The sequence below is a fragment of the Saccopteryx leptura genome, chromosome 3 (genome assembly GCF_036850995.1).
Source record: "Saccopteryx leptura isolate mSacLep1 chromosome 3, mSacLep1_pri_phased_curated, whole genome shotgun sequence".
NCBI lineage: Eukaryota > Metazoa > Chordata > Mammalia > Chiroptera > Emballonuridae > Saccopteryx > Saccopteryx leptura.
The window spans coordinates 117723321-117741182 of NC_089505.1; the positions used below are offsets into that span (position 1 = coordinate 117723321).

Genomic DNA, 17862 nt, shown 5'->3' on the forward strand with positions numbered 1-17862 from the left:
GAGATGGGGTAGCATTGGGTTCACATGAGGATTGGGAGCTACTAACAGAATCTGGACTTCTTCGTATGGGAGTTTGGGTCTGTACATGCTCATTATTGGGGTTCTGGTTTAATATTGGGAGTTCAGTCGGTTTACATTCGGGGTTGGGCTGTGGCCTCGCTGAGCCTACATGGTTCCGCGGTTCTAGGAGCGAGAGTGCACGAGGGGAGGGGCGGCGCCGGGGACGAGCACGGCAGGGGCAGGGGCGCGGGCGCGGGCGCGAACGCGAGCGGGGGCGCGCGGCTGGAGCTGGCGCGGGAGCGGCGGGAGCTGTAGCAGTGGCGGCGGCGGCAGAGGCGGCGGCTCCAGCTCCGGCTCCAGCTTTAGCTCGGGTGGCGGTGGCGGGACCTGGGGTCGTCGTCGGCGGCGGCGGCGGCGGTAGAAGAGGAGAGGGAGCAGCGGCCCCAGTGGCTTGGGGGGGGGGACATGCGGACCGACGGCCCCTGGAAAGGCGGTGAGTGACCCCCGGGTCCCCCTCCAGTCCCCTCCGCATCCGTTCCTTCCCCATTCCCCCAGCCTCCTTCCCGCGTCCACCCTGCGGAGCTGGGGGCGGTCCCGGGGGACTGGGGGCGCCTCTGAGGCCGGGCCGCGCCCCCACCTGCCGCGCCCGCAACCTCGGCTCAGCCCCCCCCCCCAAACCCGGCGGCTCCTCCCCGCGCTCACCCCACAGCAGACGCGCCCCCCACCGCCGCCGGCTGGTCGGCTCCTCACCGCCCTCCCTCGCCTCGCCCGGCCTCCCCGCCGCACCTGAGCCGCAGCCCCCCCCCCCCCCCGCAAAGTTTCCCTTTTGCATTTGTGCTCCCCCTCCTCGGCCCCGCCCCGTCCCCGCTCCACCGGCGCGGACGCACTCCGGGGGCGGTCCTCCACCTCCCACGACCACCCTAGCTTCGGGCGGGTCCAGGCCGCGCCCCCGCCCCCGCTGCACCGGCGCCCCCTCCCAGCCGGCAGCGGATCCGCATCCAGCGCGCCCGGGTCTCGCTCGCGGCTCCGGCGCACGTGCGGTCCCGGGGTGCGCTGGGCGCGAGTTTGGAACCCTCACCCCCCTCAATCATCAGTGCGGCTGGGGAGGGGCCAGGGCGGGCTGTACCCACCCCAACCCCGGTGCAAAGACCTGAAGGCCCTGGAGCGACCTGTCCCGAGAGGACGCGTCCACTCGGACCCGCTCCGGAAAGTTCACTCAGTCGCCGCCCCGCGTCCCGTCCCGTCTTGATGTGCCCCGGTCCTCATCGCGGTGCCCGTGTTTCTGTCTCAGCTTCTTATTCTCTTTCCCACTGTGTCACGGATTCTATCTATGTCCTTCAACGTCTCTGAATATGCTTCTCCCTGTGTCACTGCCTCCCAAACACCCCCGCCCCCTGCAATCTCAGGGTCTCTCTCTGCTTTCCCTCCCCGGCTCTATGTTCTTTCGCCCAGGGGTCTCTGTGCAGTTTCCCGGGTTCCTCTGTGCTCCCTCCTCAGAGCTCTTTGTGGCCCCCAGCCCCCATCTCTGGTCTCCCTTCCCGGGTCTCTCTGTCGTGTTTCTCACTGGTCTCTTGGTGTCTCTTGTCTCCCACTGACCCGAGTCTCCGCACCCCTCTGCTAGGCCCCCTCCCCATTTCTCTGGAATGCTGCCCCTCTGGTTCTTCCACCCCAGGGTGGGGGAGGGGCTGGCCTTTCTCCCCATTTCAACACCACCCCCCCAGTGCAGGGCCCCCGAGTGGGAAAATGTTGGGGGTGGGAGCCCTGTGCCTATGTGAGCTGTGAAATGGGAGGGAGGCTGCCAGTGTGAAGGGATCCTCTGGATTCCCCTGGGGCAGCGAGGCAGAGCCTGGGAGGCTGGACTGCTAAGTGTTGCTGATAAAGCCTCCACTTTGGCTCCTGAACAGACAAGGGCAGGGATCCAGAGTGACCTGGTGCGGGATCTGGCCAGAGAATCCAGGAAGTGCATTGGGGTGAGAGGCCTGTGAAAGGAGCCTGGGTGGTGCTTCTAGTGGAGTCTTTGTTGGTGAGGGATCCCCTGAGAAGGGGAAGGATCTGCTGAGAGGTCCTTTGGGAGGCTGCAGGGATCGGATGTGATCCAGAGGAGGGTTCTGACAGGAAGTCTCAGGAAATTCTATGCTTGGCTTCTTATTAACGCTTGCTTCAGGGAGCAAGAAAATCCCGTTTTTTCACTGGTTATATGAATGAGCCTAGGGCTTCAAGAAGGAGCAGGTGTAACTCCCCAAGCACAGCTTCCCCCATCCACAGCCCCAGGCACAGGGCACACACTCTCACTTCCTTCTTTCATTTCCATACTCAGCTCACCCCCTCCCCCATACATCCACTGGCCTTCCTGCGCTCACACCTGGGCCTGCATGGCAGCCAGGGATCAGAAATCTGCTGTGTTTGCTTGCCGTGCACCACTATGCACATCTAAGGAGGAGTGTGCACACTTGCAGTCTTGTGCATTCTCATGCACACTTTCTTGCACACTTTGCTTCCTCAGTGTCCCCGTGCCATTTGAAATGTTTCTGTAGTTGTGTTTTCTTTTCCACCGCTCTTTCTCTTCCCTCTTTTATTTAACAGGGGAGTTGTTTTAATATTTCTTCCCACTGTCTTTCTCCCCTCTGTAGCTCCTGACCTCCTCTCTGTGCAGCTCTGTGCACCCTGAGAGGGTGGTTGTGGTATCGGGACTTCTATGAGGGCTGGTGAAGCAGTTTGGGTGGGTGGGTGGGCTACAGTAAGAGGAGACTAGCTAAAGTTTTTCTTCAAAATTATATTGGAAATTGTATTGGTATGCAAGGAAGTGCTGGCCCTGGCAATCTGTGCTCCCCACTCTCTCCTGTCACACAGACTGGGAGTTCATTGTTGAGGGGTGGGGTCAGGGAGAGGTGGGACCCAGACCTCCTCCACAGATGCTGTGACACATAGTCTAGCCCTCCCACTGTCCAGCTTGAGACCTTGAGGAGGTCCCTTTCTCCCTGAGGCTCAGTTTTGCCCCCGGTAAACTGCGGCAGCTAATTCAACCCTGGTCAGGTACCAAGGCTGTTGTGAGAATCCAAGGGAACTGTGTGGAGGTACATCAGCAGCAGAGTCATTTGCCTCCCGTGTGACTGACGCTGCTGCGTGCTTGGATCAAGCTTGCAGCCAGGGTCTTGCCCTTGAGAAGCTCATGGTCCCTGGGGAACAGGTTGCATCATGGGAATGCAGAGCAATTCAGTAACCTCTTATTGATTGTCAACTGTGTGCCAAACTCTGGGCTAGGCACTTTCAGCCAGGCTGCCTTGCTCTCTGTGGGACTAACGGTTGTGTAAAAGAGGCAGTCCACCACCGCTCAGTAGCTACAGCTCAGCAGCTGTAATTCTGAGCTTAGGTTAGAAGGTTGGGGGTGTCCAACATGATAAGTCAAGGGGGGAGTCCAGAGGTCAAAGTGAGAGAAGTCCCAGAGGAGACCAAGAAGGGACTATCTGAACCGAGTTTTGAGAGATGAGTAGGAGTTTTCCAGTTGAAAAAAGGGTGCTCCAGGCAGAAAAAAAACAAAAACAAAAAACAAGACTCAGAGATCTTGTCACTTGTGTGGTGTATTCAGAGATACAGTAGATCATGAGAGCCTTGAATACCCTCCTACGTGGCTCTGACTACTCTGAGAACACACAAGGGAGACCCAAAAGATTAAAGTTTGGGGTGGGAGGTGTAGAGTGATGTGTTATCAGCTTTGTTTCTGGAAGAGGATTCTGTAGCTGTGGGAATTGGATGGAGGCAGGATGCTCAGTGAGGAGGAGGGTTCAGGGTCAGGTGAGAGGTGATGGTGGCTTGGACATGGCAGTAGCATGGAGCCATTTAGAAGGCACATTTATAAGGATGGGATGATTTGTTGGATATGGGGCAAGGAAGAGGAAGGGGTCTAAGTTCCTGGAAGTGACAGAGGGGGGCCTTCACAGAGCTAGGGACTTGGGAGCAGAGGTAGATTGGGGGGCAGATAGTGAGCTCATGTTTGACTTACTGCTTTTGAGATGCATTGTTTGAGGTTGGGGTGGAGGGGAGGGGGACATCCAGGAGGGGGTTGGGTGTGAGCCTCTGGAGTTGGAGAGAGAAGTCTGGGCCATAGGAAGGACAGAGAGTTATATGAGTGTGGAGCTGTGCTTATAAAAAGACAGCCTCAGTGGTTAAGGGAACAGACTCTGGTTTCTAACTGCTGGGGTTCAACTCCACTTAATGGCGGTATGACTTTGAGCAGGTTGCTTAACGTCTCTGAGTCAGTTTTCTTATTTGTCAAATGTGTGTAATAAAATTCTGTGCCTTATAGGGTAGTTGTGAGGATTAAGGTTAATATGCTTGGGACAGGGCCTGGCATCTAGTAAGCACTGTCTCAGTATTAGCAATTGTTACTGTAGTCATCCTTAACATGGGTGGAGCAAACCCACCCCCATCAGAATGGGGTGGGCTTTTAACCTTACCTTGTTAAGGTTAGGGCAGTGGTCGGCAAACTCATTAGTCAACAGAGCCAAATATCAACAGTACAACGATTGAAATTTCTTTTTTTTTTTTTTAATTTTATTTATTCATTTTAGAGAGGAGAGAGAAAGGGAAAGAGGGAGAGAGAGAGGGAGAGAGGTGAGAGAGAGAGAGAGAGAAGGGGGAGGAGTAGGAAGCATCAACTCCCATATGTGCCTTGACCAGGCAAGCCCAGGGTTTCGAACCAGCGACCTCAGCATTTCCAGGTTGAAATTTCTTTTAAGAGCCAAATTTTGTAAACTTAAACTATATAGGTAGGTACGTTCCTTATCGAGGTAGCGCCCGCATGTGGTATTTTGTGCAAGAGCCACACTCAAGGGGCCAAAGAGCCACGTGTGGCTCATGAGCCGCAGTTTGCCGACCAGGGGTTAGGGCTCATCTAAAGTAACTGCAGTTCTGAGCTTAGACTAGCAAGTTGGGGAGCTCAACAACGAGAGCACCTGACCTTCTTCCTCATCATACTTATGGATTGTGTGTGTTGCTCGGGTATTTTTGACCTTCAGGTTGGCTGGTACCAGAAGACTAGAGGAAGAAGCCCTGGGGAAGAGATCCCGTGGTTGGGGTGGGTGGACAGCATTCCGAGAAGGGGCGGACTCAGCCTGGACCCTGTTTCCCCCACCCTGCCTGGACCCTGGGTGTCTAGAGAGGTTCTTGACTCCTCTTCTGCCTCTGAGGTTCAGATGCACCAGCACTTGGTGTGTTCCCAACCTCCAGGTCTGAGAGCAATGGGCAGTGTTTTAGCAGCTGCATCTGGGGACTGTTCCCGGTGCAGCCACAGGGGCTGCCTGAGGGCTGTCCGTGCTCCTCCAGATTTCAGCTGTTCCTGGTCCCCCTGCCAGGCCAGGCTCTAGGCCTGGCAGATGACAGAGAGCCCTGCTGGGGACTGGCCCAGGGCTGGCGCCAAGGCCTTCTTACCTGATCTTAGTCCTGGCTGCCAGCCTCACCCCTTCTGAGGCCTTTCTGGGGGCCAACCAAAGATTTCTGTTTCCAGGACCGGTCAGGTCCTTTCTGAGTAGCTTTCTAGTGGGTCTTCTGGGTGTATCCAGCAGTTATGATTGTTCTGGACTTGTCCTAGGGTGAGTCCCAATGGTTCTGGTGAAGCTGCAGGGTGAGTCTGATTGCCTCTCTCGGTGTTTTGGGGGCCGGTTTGATCCTGGACTGGTGTGGTTCCAGGTGCTGTCCTAGAAGCCTGCCCTCATGCTATTCTGTGTTCTCTGGGTCTTTCCAAGTGCCTGTGTTATTTGCTCTCTGACTGCCTCCAGGCCATTTGGGGCACCGACCTCTTCTCATTTATGGCTCCTGCTCAGTTTAGGTATGGTCTCCAGACACCGAGCCCAGTGCTTCTGGTGTGGCCATGATCACAGCATTATTGCCTGCTGGCTTGGGGTACCCTCCCTGTCCTCCTTCTGGGTCGCTACCCCTCTGCCCCAGGGTCCCTGAGCAGTGGTAGAGCCAGTAGCCTCACATCTGGCATGGTGAGGCCCCGCGGGCGTCCCCAGACAAATGGGCCTTTGAGTTGGGGACATGCAAGCTGGTTTGTCTGGCCAGACCCGCCTGGCAGCCTGTGTGCTAGAAGCAGCGGCTGCAGGGAACTTTGTGAAGAAACTCAACGGACTGGGGGAGGGAAGCCATTCTGAGTGAGTCCCAGGGCTGTTGGTTCTTGGGGGGCCAGGGGATGATGGAGGCAGGAGAGGGTGAGAGCCGCAGGGTCAGTGCGGATGGTACTGGGCTGGTGAGTCTTCAGTCAGTGAGGACATTTCCCATGTTGGCACAGGTGGTCAGGCTCAAGTGAGGACGATGCCCAGGTCCAGGAGGCCGGCCTGGGCTGGTGAGGACACTCCCTGTGCCCTGCTCTGTGTGTCTGCTTGGGAGGACCTAAAGTGGCGTTGCTGCGTGGGGCAGGGGTTGGTGTGCCTGTGGGGGCGGGAGGCAGAGGAGAAGCCTGCTGGGAGGTGTCACCTATGTGTAGTGGGCACCGGTGGTGCCAAATCGCTGAGCTGTGGGGAGGTGGTGATGAGACGGAGTGTGTGTGTGTGACCCCTCCTCCCACCCAGGATGGTGCCCACACTGGTGGAGGCTCAGTAATGGTCCTAAAATGAAGGGGTCAGGCTCTGTCACTGTATGTGTGCCCGCAGAGGAGGCACCCAGGGCACACCTTCGTTTTTAAAAATTATAGAGGAGGAGAAAGTCAAAAATAAATATTCTCTGAAGCTTCTTTGAAGGCTGCCTGTGTTCTGGTGTGTTTCTTCAAAGCTGGTCTGTTTTCTGTGAACTCATTCTTGCAGTCACCCACTCATTCAGCAGACTTTGACAGAATACCTACTATGTGCCAGCTCTCTGCAGGGTGCTGGGGATACGGAGCTGAGCTGGGCATATACCCAGCTACGGGTGTGACTCAGCGACCACTCAGCAAATGTGTAAATCAGTCAGTCAGCACATTTGTGGTCACTGCTCCAAGTCCAGGTCCAGCGTGTAGTCTGGGACATCATGTAAGAAAGTACTGTTGGCTCTGAGATCTCAGGGGTAACTGGCTAGGAAAATGTGGCTAGCGCGTTCCAGGCTGTGGCATAGGCTGGAAGGCTGGAAGAAGTGGAGCACATTTGAGGATCAGAAGAGGAAGCTCTTGTAATTGGTTGGTCGGAGGGAGGGGAGCAAGGGGGGGGGGTGCTGAAGAGGTGGGCAGCGCCGACTGCTCCACAGGCTGGAGGTGAGGCTGAGTTTGGACACCGTCATTCTGCTCAGGCCAGGGACTCGTTCTGTGTGGTTCACAGCTGTGTGCTGGGTGGTTGGAAGAAAGCCTGGCACGTAGTTGGCGCTCAGGAGCACCGAATGAGTGAGTGAGTGAGTTAGTGAGTTAGTGAAAGGAAGTGAAGAAATGGGCATTTCCACTAAATGGGACTCAGCCTTCCCGAACAGTTCCATAACCTGTTTTTTATTTCCTGCATAAACAGCAAATTTTGGATGTCTTTCTGTGTCAGTACATAGTCTACTGTGATGAAGTTCCTGACGTCCTCATCTTTTCCTCTCTCCAGGAAGGAGCGGAGGCCCCGGTGCCCTCCCCTCAGTGCTGGTTGTCCAAGAGTGACTGGAGTGAGCAACAAAGACCTGGTGAGTGCCCAAAGTGTGCGGGAACAGGGGCTCAGAGGGCTCCTGTGGGCCAGGCTGAGCTGCTTGGATTTTGACACAAGCTGGTGAAGGCCATGGAAGGGGGTGTCACTAGGGGAATGACATGATCCAGTGTGCGTATGGCTGCGAGATAACAGAGGGCCGGGCCGGGGAGGCAGTGATGGAGGGGCAGAGAAGGGATTTGAGTGCTGGTTAAGGAGGGAATAGACAGGACATGGCCAAGAATTGAACGTGGGGCGTGAGGGAGGGGATGCGTCAGGGATGCTACCCAGGTTTCTGACCAGAATGGATGATGGAGGTGGGTGGGGACTGGTACACAGCTTGTCAGCTGCTGTGAGTGTGAAATAGGCTTCCGGTAACATTCTGGGATCTGTCTGCTTTTCCATTCACTGAGTTTCTATAGAGAAGACTGTTCTCATCAACTGTCGGTTATAGTGGGAGGAGTAGAGTACCCACAAGATCCGGGGCACGTCCTTCTTTGTCTCCTTGAGGTCCACTTCTCCTCTTCTCTCTGGTAGAAGCGCAAGTGGGTGGGTTGGAGTTGCAGGGAGTGAAGTTGGAGAATTAGGTGGGAGTCAGAACATCATGGGCCTTGGATGTCAGGCTAAAGACTGGACTTTTTCCTGAGGAGGCATTGAAGGCTCTTCAGCACAGAAGCAGCATCCATGCATTCCTCTATCCATTTCCCCATCCTTTTGTCTACTTAGGAAACATCATTTATGTGTCTACTGTGGAATAAAGCAGCAAACAAGGCATGCTTGAGGGACGCGATCAGATTGACATTTTTGTGAGCTAAAGAAAGGGGGCGTTGGTTTGTGTGCAGGATGGATTGAGAGTGACCAGAAGCATGAGGCCCACTTAAGAGGGAGGGCAATGACAGGGTCTTAACTAACATGGTGCTTGGCATGGGTGCAGAGCAGCTTCAAACTTACTGAGCAGCTGGGTGTGTGGGAGGAGGAAAAGGGAGAATTTGAGGAGGACTGGCTGGTTTGGGTGACCAGGTCATGTTGATGCTAACACTGAGATGGGGACCAGGAGGAGGAGCAGGGTCAGGGACGATGAGTTCTTGTTGGGCCACCCTCTGTGAGCTCCTTGAAGGCATAGTTCAGTACTCTTGTTCATCACCCTGCCTCCTCGCTCAGGGCCCAGCAGGGCTCACTGAACAGTTCTGCACAGACAGCTGAATGAGAAGGGCATGGTAGAGAAGAGTCTGGCCTGGGTGGGGGAGGGAAATGAGCAGGTATTAGGTGTCTGCTGGGGGCCCGGCCCTCTGTGTGCTGAGATGGACATTGAGGTTATTTCGAAGCTGCAGCAGGAGGGGACTTGTCACAGGTTAGAAAGGTCAGATGACGAGGGTAGGTATGGGAATACTTTGTGTCCCTTTACCTGTCCCATCTGTGATGATGGGTCTTACCTAGCTGGGAGCCCAATCGTACCAGAAAAGGAGAGCCACTTGCTGCTGGTATGTGTGAAGGGCTGGAGTGTGCTGTCAGCTTGGCTTCTAGGGGCAAGGCTGACCTGGGAGGGGGAATGCTTTGAGACTGAGGCGTGGGAACAGCAAATACAAGAGTTAAGTCAGGCTGAGGCCTTGTTGAGTATGGGCCCCAGGGTGCTCATAAAGGACTGAGGTCTGGGGCAAGGGCCGGGGCAGGCCCTGGGCTATGTTAGCAAAAGATCTTGCTGTCTGCATCAGGATTTCTCAACCCCAGTACTGTTGACATTGACCAGATAATCCTGTGTTGTGGGGGGCAGGCCTCTTGTTAAAGAGTGTCTAAAGGACGTCTGGCAGCAGTCCTTGTTTTTCCCACTAGATGCTGATAGCACCTGCCCCCACCCCTGTCCTCAGTGCTGACAAATTTCTCCAGACATTATGTAATGTCCTACCGGGATGGGGACAGAATCACCCTGGATTGATAACCACTGGGCTATATCACCTCTTGCTGCCTTTACTAATGTGTATAAATCTGGAGAACTGCGGAGGGCCAGTCAGGGAAGATTTTCAGGGATTGGCCACTTGAGCTGAGTTCCGAAGGATGAGTAGGTGGCTGGGGGCAGGAGAAGGGCATTCTTCGCAACAGAGGGTGCAGTGAGTGTGGAAGCCCAGAAGCAGCCACGTTGGTGAGCATTGCCCAAAGGGAGGCTCCACTGCCCTGGGAAAGGAGGCTGAGGGCTGGTGGCCTAGGGCTCATAGCTGTAGGAAGGCGCCCCTGCTGCTCCCCTTGGTCTGCCCCCAGAGCGAAGCTTCTGCTGGAGTTGTGCCCCCCTCCCCTCAGAGACTCTGGGACACTGTTTCTCATCGCCCTTCTGCTCTCGCTCTCGGGACGCTGAGAAGCTGAGGGCTGCGGACGGTAGAGGGCCCAGCGGTGGGAGGGCAGGCGGCTGTTCCTGGCCGCGCTCGCAGACTCTGGCCACTGGCTGAAGGGGAAGGCAGCCTGCTGTTGGCCGCCTCTCTCCCCAGGGCCGGGGTCCGGCTGAGCCAGTGATTTATTCCCATCTTAATCCGGCGGTTGGTTTGGTGAGAGTTGGAAACATGTTGGTTTTTCCCTTCCCAAGTATAACGAGCCTGTTTCCGCCTCCGTGGCTACTGCTGCAGTGCCACGTGGTGAACTGTCCAGGACGTGACAAAAGGGCTCAGTTAGCTGCCCACTGATTAGAGGAGGAAGAGCTTCCAGCTCTCCCTGCCCTCAGGCTCCTCTTGCTCAAACGCCAGCTTCTCCCCTCGGCCAGTGCTCCCCAGCGCCGTGGACACCCCGCCTTCTGCTGATGTCTATTTTGGGGCCCCAGCTTCCTGAGAACCAGGGTCCTGGCCTGGGGAGGAGGCTGGAGGAACAGGTGGTATTTGGAGATTAATTAATATTTGTGAATAATAACACGTGCCCAAGGGAAACAAATCAATCTGTGTTTGCATATTCATGAAGAGGTCGGAATGATCCCAGCTGTTCTCCATCCAGGGAAACACCCCCCCATCTCCAGTGTCACATGGTCTGTGGGGGGGCCTCTAAGGCTGACAGGGGTGTCTTAGGTTGGGCTGCATGGACATGACACAACCTCTGTGTAACATGCATTTCCATGACGATTATATTTGAATCCTGCGGCTTGGTGTAGTGCCTGCTTCTCCTCCTTTTTCCCTCAGAGCAGTGATTCCCAGGGTCTCAATTTCACAAACCAGTCCAGTTCCCAAAAGTACTTAGGGGCCAGACTTGTGGTTGGCAGGTTTTTATTTTGCCAACTAAGGACATTATTAAAAAAAAATAATAACTGCTATCTGCTATCACCATCATTTTATACAAGAAAGGACATTTTAACACCAAGGACAGATTTGAAAATAAAGGACAGTTCTTCCCAAGAAAGGGCATTTGGCAGCTTTACACTGACCTAGCAGAGGAAAAGGGTGCAGTAAAGCCGTTCTGAATGTAGGGAAATGACATTTAATTGTATTCTACAGTGTAGTACAGTATGGAGTTGTTTTTCTGCTCAAGTATGCCAGTTTGTTAGACCTCACGGTCCATAGTGCAGTTCAGAGACGTGCCCGAGAATGCAAGTGTTCAGGCCCAGTTCTCATCTCAGGCGTTAAAAGCCCAGACTCACTCAGCCATGCAGGCGGAAGTGGACGCTCTGCTCTTCACACTGTCGCGCCAGATTCAGTAGGCTCTTTGCAACCTGCTTCACTGCTCCTGTCTCACCTTTTTCCCACAGGTGACCCTGAGCACTCTGGAGTGGGGGGGGGGGGCAGTCTCTGGTATCCGGTACTCTTGAAGAGGGGGCCCAAGAGCTGGGAGCGGCCTGCACCGCCTGACACAGGACAGGCTCTGTGCCCAGAGTTTGGGGTGGGAGGGCAGCTTGCTCATACCAGGCGCTGGTGAGGGAGAGGCCCTGGCTTGGACAGCTCTGTGGTTGCCTGAGTGGTTCCCTGAGAATGTGTCCATGTTTGTGTGTTCCTGTGTTTCCCCTTCTCTCTGGGCAGCCATGTCCCTGTGTCCCTGGCCTGCTGGGAGACCTCTCTGGGGAGCAAATGTCTTTTCAGCTTCTCTATTTTTGTTTGTTCTGCTTTCTGGATCTGAACAGTGTCATGAACACTCCAGGCTCAGATACACAGGGGGTCCCTGGAGTCCCCAAGTAAGAGCCACTTGTCTTTGTCACATTGGGGTGGAGTTACCAGAGGCCCAGCTTCTCTGATACTCAATGGTCAGAATCTCATCCTAGATTGTCCCACATGATGTCTGCTCTGGAGCTGTAACCCCACGATGGCTGTATTGGGGACAAATAACCCTTTCATATCGGTCTCAGGTACTGACACTTCTCTGTCTGTATAGAGGGGGTTACACCTTTATGATAAAGTCATACACCTATGATGCCTGTCAGGCAGCTACACTCCCATGATAGGATCCGCAGTGTACACTATGTTGCTGTCTGGACCAGACAGCCACAGCTCTGTGATGTCTGCCCCTGGGTGTCACACTGCTGTATGCACCGAGGCAGCTACAGGGGATTAAATCTCTGTGATGATTGTATTGGGGAGTTCCATTCCAGGGTGACTGTGCTGTGCAGCGGTGCCTCCATAACGTCTGTTCTTTGTAGCTTCATCCCCTTTGTGCCCATACCAGGGAGATTTGCCCCCACGATGCATGTTCCTGAGGGTTAAGTCCTTGCAATGCCCACAGTGAGGGGGTTTACACCAGCTACTTACACCTGAGGTTAAACCTCTGAGTACTGTGTTGTTACTCCATGATGCCTGTCCCAGGCCCCTCTCTGCCCCTGTCCTTTGGTGCAGCACGCCACTGAGCTCTGAGCCACGGTATCTGTCCCTGGGGCCGAGGATGGTTGTGTCAGTGGACCATATCCTCACGACAGCCTGGCTGGGCATTTCGCCACCTGATGTCTGCTGGGACATTGAATTCTATTGTTGTCTTCACTGCTGCACCACAGTGCCGTGGTGTCCAGGCCCAGACAGGGCTTTGTGAGATGTGACCTCCATCCCAAACTGGCCATGCAGAGCATCACTGTGGGCTCCCTCTCCCCTGGCCTTGGCCGCCCGAGCAGAACCCCAGGTGTAATGCAGGTGGGGCTGGATGCCAAGCCCCTTCAACTTGATTGCTTTTGCTGTTCAGCTCCTGTCTCAGATTTTGGCAAGACCTGGGACAAGGGACATCTCCCACTCTTACTTCCTTTGTGTTTAGCCCCTGTTCCACTTCACGGTCCTGCCTGCTTTGTCCCAGCACCTTTGCTCACCTCCTGTCTTCTGATCTGACGACCTTTGACTGTCTTAGTTGCACCCAGGGTTCAAGTTCTAGGAAGGAGCAGAGCAGTCTTTGAACCCTGCCCCTTCCTGTTCATCAGTCCTGTCACCTCCTTGCAAATTTTCTTACTATTGTCGGTTAGCTAGGCCCTGGCTCTGCTCACAGCTCTCTCAGCAGAGGCAGTGGGCGCCACTGCAAGGCCCAAAGATATATTCACTGTCACTCCCTCTCCCTCTATGTCTTGTGGCAGTTTTAGAGCATCAATGAGGGACTTATGTGCCAGCTTCTGCTCAGAGGAAGGTATGAGCAAGCTGGTGGGTACTGGTATGAATTCATACTGGTATGAATCCCCTGAAGCCCCCTATGTAGGGGACATGGGAGGGAGACCCTCAGGGGTTCCCGTTGGGGATGGGGCCTGAAAGCAGTCAATTTGTACTGCATGGTGGCTTCAGTCAGGTTCCTGGCAGGGTGGGGAGGGAACCCCCAGAAGGAACCCAGTGAGCAAAGTCCTGGAGATGCTCAGTCCCGAATTCGGTCTTGCCCACGCAGAAGTTCCTGTCTCATCATGAGCGGTGCTTCTGAGCATGTGGCTCTGTGAAGTTCGCCCATGCCCCTGTTGGGACAAGGGCAGGGAGGTGTGGGGTTGACTCTAGGATTTAACACCCCTCACTCCTGGCCGGCAGGGCCTCCCTGTAGTTTCCCTGCGGAGTAGGAAGGTGCCGTGGAAATGGGGTAGGATGAGGGTGGCCAGGTGGGCAGCTGCAGCTTGTCAAGAACGTGTCCTGGTGAGCCTGGACTGGTTGTGGCTTTGACTTCAAGCCTGATACCTGGATCCTGTCTGCCACTGCCAAGTTTGTGCTCAGGTCTGCACTGAGCATGTGGGGTCTGGCCACCTGCCTGTTCCCTCCCTGCTGGGAAGAAGAGGGGGACAGGGTACCCTAGGGGCTCTGGAGTCCCTAGCCTGTATGGATCAGCTAACTTCTCCCTGACCTCTGTCTCTGTCTTGTTTTGTCTGGTCTCTGTGTATCTCTGATTCCTAAGGAGGTGAGCTGGAAACTCAGGATCTGGATGGAGCATCCCTGCACACCATCTGGTTGTAGTAGCCCACTGTTCCCCCTTCCCCATTCAGGTTTAGGGAATGATCTGAAGGCCTCTTGTACTCTCTCCCTGTAGTGTGACTATTGGACTATTTTGTGGGGGTCACTGGGTGATCAGTGAGGAGCCTCGGTGGTCACAGGTATGGGTGATCATTGAACAGTGCAGGGGGTCGGGGTCTGCTGAACTGGGCTCTGGATGGTCAGTGAGGATGAGCAAGAGTCTGGGTGGTGAGGAAGTCCAAGAGGTGGCATTGGGTGTTCTATAGAGACACTGGTGGATAGATACCAGCTAACCAGCTTGCCCTTCTCTCCATCACAGGTAGATTGTCTGGGCTGTGGCCGGCTGTGGTGCTAGAGCCCTGGATGGCCCCTGAACCAGCCCCAGGGAGGACGATGGTGCCCCTTGTGCCCGCACTTGTGATGCTTGGTTTGGTGGCGGGCGCCCATGGCGACAGTAAGTCTGACCCCTTACACTGTGGGATCTAACAGGTCAAAAGGTGGCATCCCTCCTAGCAGAACTCTGGGATGGAGGGCAGGACCAGCTACTAGGAAAGACAGGATGGCTGGGTACTCCTCCAGACCTTCTGCTGTCCTGGAGAGAGCCCACCACATGGAGAGCCCCCATCCAATTCGTATCCCGCCCCCATGCTGCCTGGTTGCATTCTGTGGAATGCCCGCATGTCCCTTATGGCATGGCAGGGTTAGGCATGTCTAAGCATGACCCTGTTTTATGGGCTGGGGGTGAGACATGTCTGGGATTCATGTGGTCATTGGGTGACGTGCTCAGGCATGAGCTGTGTTTGCCACTGCAGATCTGTACAGAAGGCACAGCGTGAGCCATGTCGGGGTTGGCGTGGGAATGCGGGTGGGGGTGATGCACAGGAAATGTGTATGGACATGGGAATGAAATGCCACAGGTGTCCACAGATCCAGGGAGGCTCAGAAGGTGGAGCCATTACAACTTTTCCCCTGGGCTAGAACCCGGGATCCAGATGTGGAAGCACTGAGCCCCTCCTTTCCCTCTCCTGGATCTTCAAGGAAAGGGGCGGCCGCTCTCCCAGCTGGGGGAGTCTGGGGAAGATTACACTCCACCAGACGACAGCTGAACTCCAGCACCCCTGTGTGTGTGTTGAGGGAGGTGGGATTGTCCCCTGCCCAGATCCAACTCCGAACTTTGGTCCTTTTCCTGCTGCCCTTCCCCCTGCCTGGCACTATGAGACTGGCCGCAGCCCGCCCAGTCGCCATGGTTACCACTGCTTGGTTACTGGTGGGAGGCGGGGCACAGGGCTGATTTAGCCAATCTGCGCACTGAGGGGGAGGGGTGAGGTCGGAACCAAGGTCCCTGGGGGAAGGGGCTGTTCCCAGTCTATCTAGAGCCCAGAGGTGGCCAATGGCCAACCCAGGGGTCACCCTGGGGGTCAGCAGGCCATAGGGTTTTACCACCCCCCCCCTCCAAGTCTCTAGGCAAAGCTCTCTCTCCTTGCCCCACCCAGGCCCTTTCTCCTAATGGCTCATTAATTATTCAGGACCAGATCTGGAGAGGGGTTGGACTGGAGCTCCTGCCCTTTGTCCTCCCTGGCTGGGCCCTGGTGGGGCTGGAAGGGCAAGAGGGAGGGGAGGGTATTCCTCCCAGGGTGTGGGGTGAGGGGTAACAGGAGCGGGGAGGTGCTGACAATGAGAGAGCTGGACAAGCCGCAGTAGGGCGGGGTTAGGGAGAGGGGTGGTCTCCAGGCCTGGTTAGATAGAGCTTGAGCCTGTAAGGGCAGGTTGAGGTAGAAGTTACCTGCGCTTCCCACATTGGTAGGGAGGTGAAGGCTTGTCAAGAGTCAGGTGTGATCAGTAGCCCTTGGACATTGCAGTACCATCCTGTTCCCCGAGCCCACCCCCACCCCCACCCCCACCTGCACCCCGAGGCGCCCTGGGCCTTCAGACCCAGAGCTTGAATTGAAGGCAGAGTGTGGACTGCCTCGTTGGCCTTACAGAGTCAACACATCTGGGAGAATAGTTATTCTCCTTTCCTTCCTGCTTCAGACCCGACGTGTCCCAACCTGTACCCCTCACTCTTATCCCCCCAAACCTGCTTGTCTTCCTGTGTTTTCTCTCCTGGCGAATGGCATTACCACCCACCCAGCCACCCAAGTCAGAAACATGGGCCTCCTCCCTGCCTCCTCCCTCTCATACCCCACATCTAATCCATCACCAGGTTCTGTTGCTTTTACCTTCTAAATATCTTTGGAATGTATCCACTTCTGTCTCTGCTGCCTTCACCCAAGCCACCCTCAGCTCTGGTTTGGGCTTTTATATGCAATAGCCTCCTTTATAGCCTCCTTGTCTCCAGCTTCTTTTCTCATAATCTCGTCTTCATTCCAAAGTAAGAGTCATGTTGCAAAATGAAAGCCTGATCATGTCCCCCTCAGTTTAAAACCCCTCACTCTCCTCCCTGTTGCCTCGATCAAACCTAGGAGCCTCAGCCCTTCTGCAGACCCTGTGTTGTCAACGTCTGCCAACTCCATCCTGCACTCTGACCCTCACCCCACACCCCGCCATGCTGACTTCTCTCAGTTGTTCATGGTCCCCCCAGGCCTCTGTTCTTCTTGTTTGCTCTGCTTGGAACACTCTTCCCCAACCCCTTCACCTGGCCAGTTCCCGCTCACCGGGAGCCATCACTTCCTCCAGGTCACGTGCTTCTCCTCTGCGCTCCCATCGGATTGCCTGAGTGTGACTGTCTGCTTTGGGTCTGCCTGTTCCATTGGACTTTGAGTTCTGGGGGGTCAGGCCATTGTCCAGCTCAGGTCCTGGAATGTAGTGGGTGAGTGACTGAAAGGGTGGGGTCGGGTCTGGACCCTCAGTAGGAATTGGGGCAGAGCAGAACAGTTTTTAGAGTAGAGTCCTAAAGGACTTAAGGACCAGAGCCCAAAGGCCAGGGTCTTGAATGTAGGAACCAGCTGGAGACCCTGAAATAGGTGAGTTGGCTTTGCTCCCAGGCAGAGAGCCATGGGATGGGGGCCTGGGCTGTGGTGACCTGGACCAGGAGGCAGGGTCTGCCTTCCAGGCCTGCCTTACACTTATACTGCCCACACTTCTGGATCTGTTCCCCTGCCGTGGCCAGGCTTGAGCTGGGCTTGGAAGACTGCAGGCCAGGGGCAAGCAGCAAGTGTGACAGAGCTGCCGCAAAAGGTAGGGCAGGCACCCCAGAGAATTGACGACCGGAGCAGTGAAGCGCGGAGCGGACAAATGTGTTTCTATAGGCCTCTTAACGAGACAAATGAATGGGGGCCCTGGCCTCTGAGGGGAGCAGAGGGAAGGGGGTGGAGAAGCAGCTGCCAGAGGCCCAGCATCAATGCCCAGTCAGCCCTGATGGAGACCTGGGCGCGCGGGCTCGGGCAGCTCCCCCAGCCTGGGGCTTTGTGACTTCTCACAAAGGGGAAGGCTTATGGGACCGAAGGCGGTCCTGAGCAGGAAGAGATTTCTGCTGATCTGCTGTGCTTGTCAGGTGCTAGGCGGGAAAAATCCACACAGGCCTGCCTTCAGAACTTGCAGTGTGGGGTGCTACTGAGGGTGCTGTGTTGGGACTGCACTGGCACAGGGACACTGAGCTCAGCATCTTGGGAAGAAGGTTGGGAGACTTCCTGGGGTGGGGCCGAAGGATGAGTGGGCATTTGCTAATACGGGGTATTCATGAAGAAACAGGGATGGGCCTGGGCTCCTTCATGGAGCCCATGGGAGAACCACAGTGAGAACCATTCCCCCTTTGTCCTCAGACTGTGTGGGACAGGCAGTGGTGCAGAACCAGATGACCAGGTATGAATGAGGACCCTGGTTATGGCCGAGTTACTTAGAATCTTAGGAGCTGAGAGCAGGATGCTTAATGGCTAGAGGGGTAAGTGGTG

The 17862-nt window shown here is 55.5% G+C and overlaps 1 protein-coding gene across 2 annotated transcripts in view; it reads left to right on the top strand.

Moving 5' to 3' along the window:
- Positions 1–269: 269 nt before the first annotated feature.
- PTPRF (protein tyrosine phosphatase receptor type F) overlaps positions 270–17862 on the top strand; it is an 88322-nt gene continuing 70729 nt past the window's right edge. For both annotated transcript variants that reach the window (XM_066376071.1, XM_066376072.1), the window contains exons 1-3: positions 270–493; positions 7545–7620; positions 14292–14426. In XM_066376071.1, the coding sequence (XP_066232168.1) occupies positions 14336–14426 (91 nt within the window). In that variant the 5' untranslated portion in view covers positions 270–493; positions 7545–7620; positions 14292–14335. The remainder of the gene's footprint in view (positions 494–7544; positions 7621–14291; positions 14427–17862) is intronic.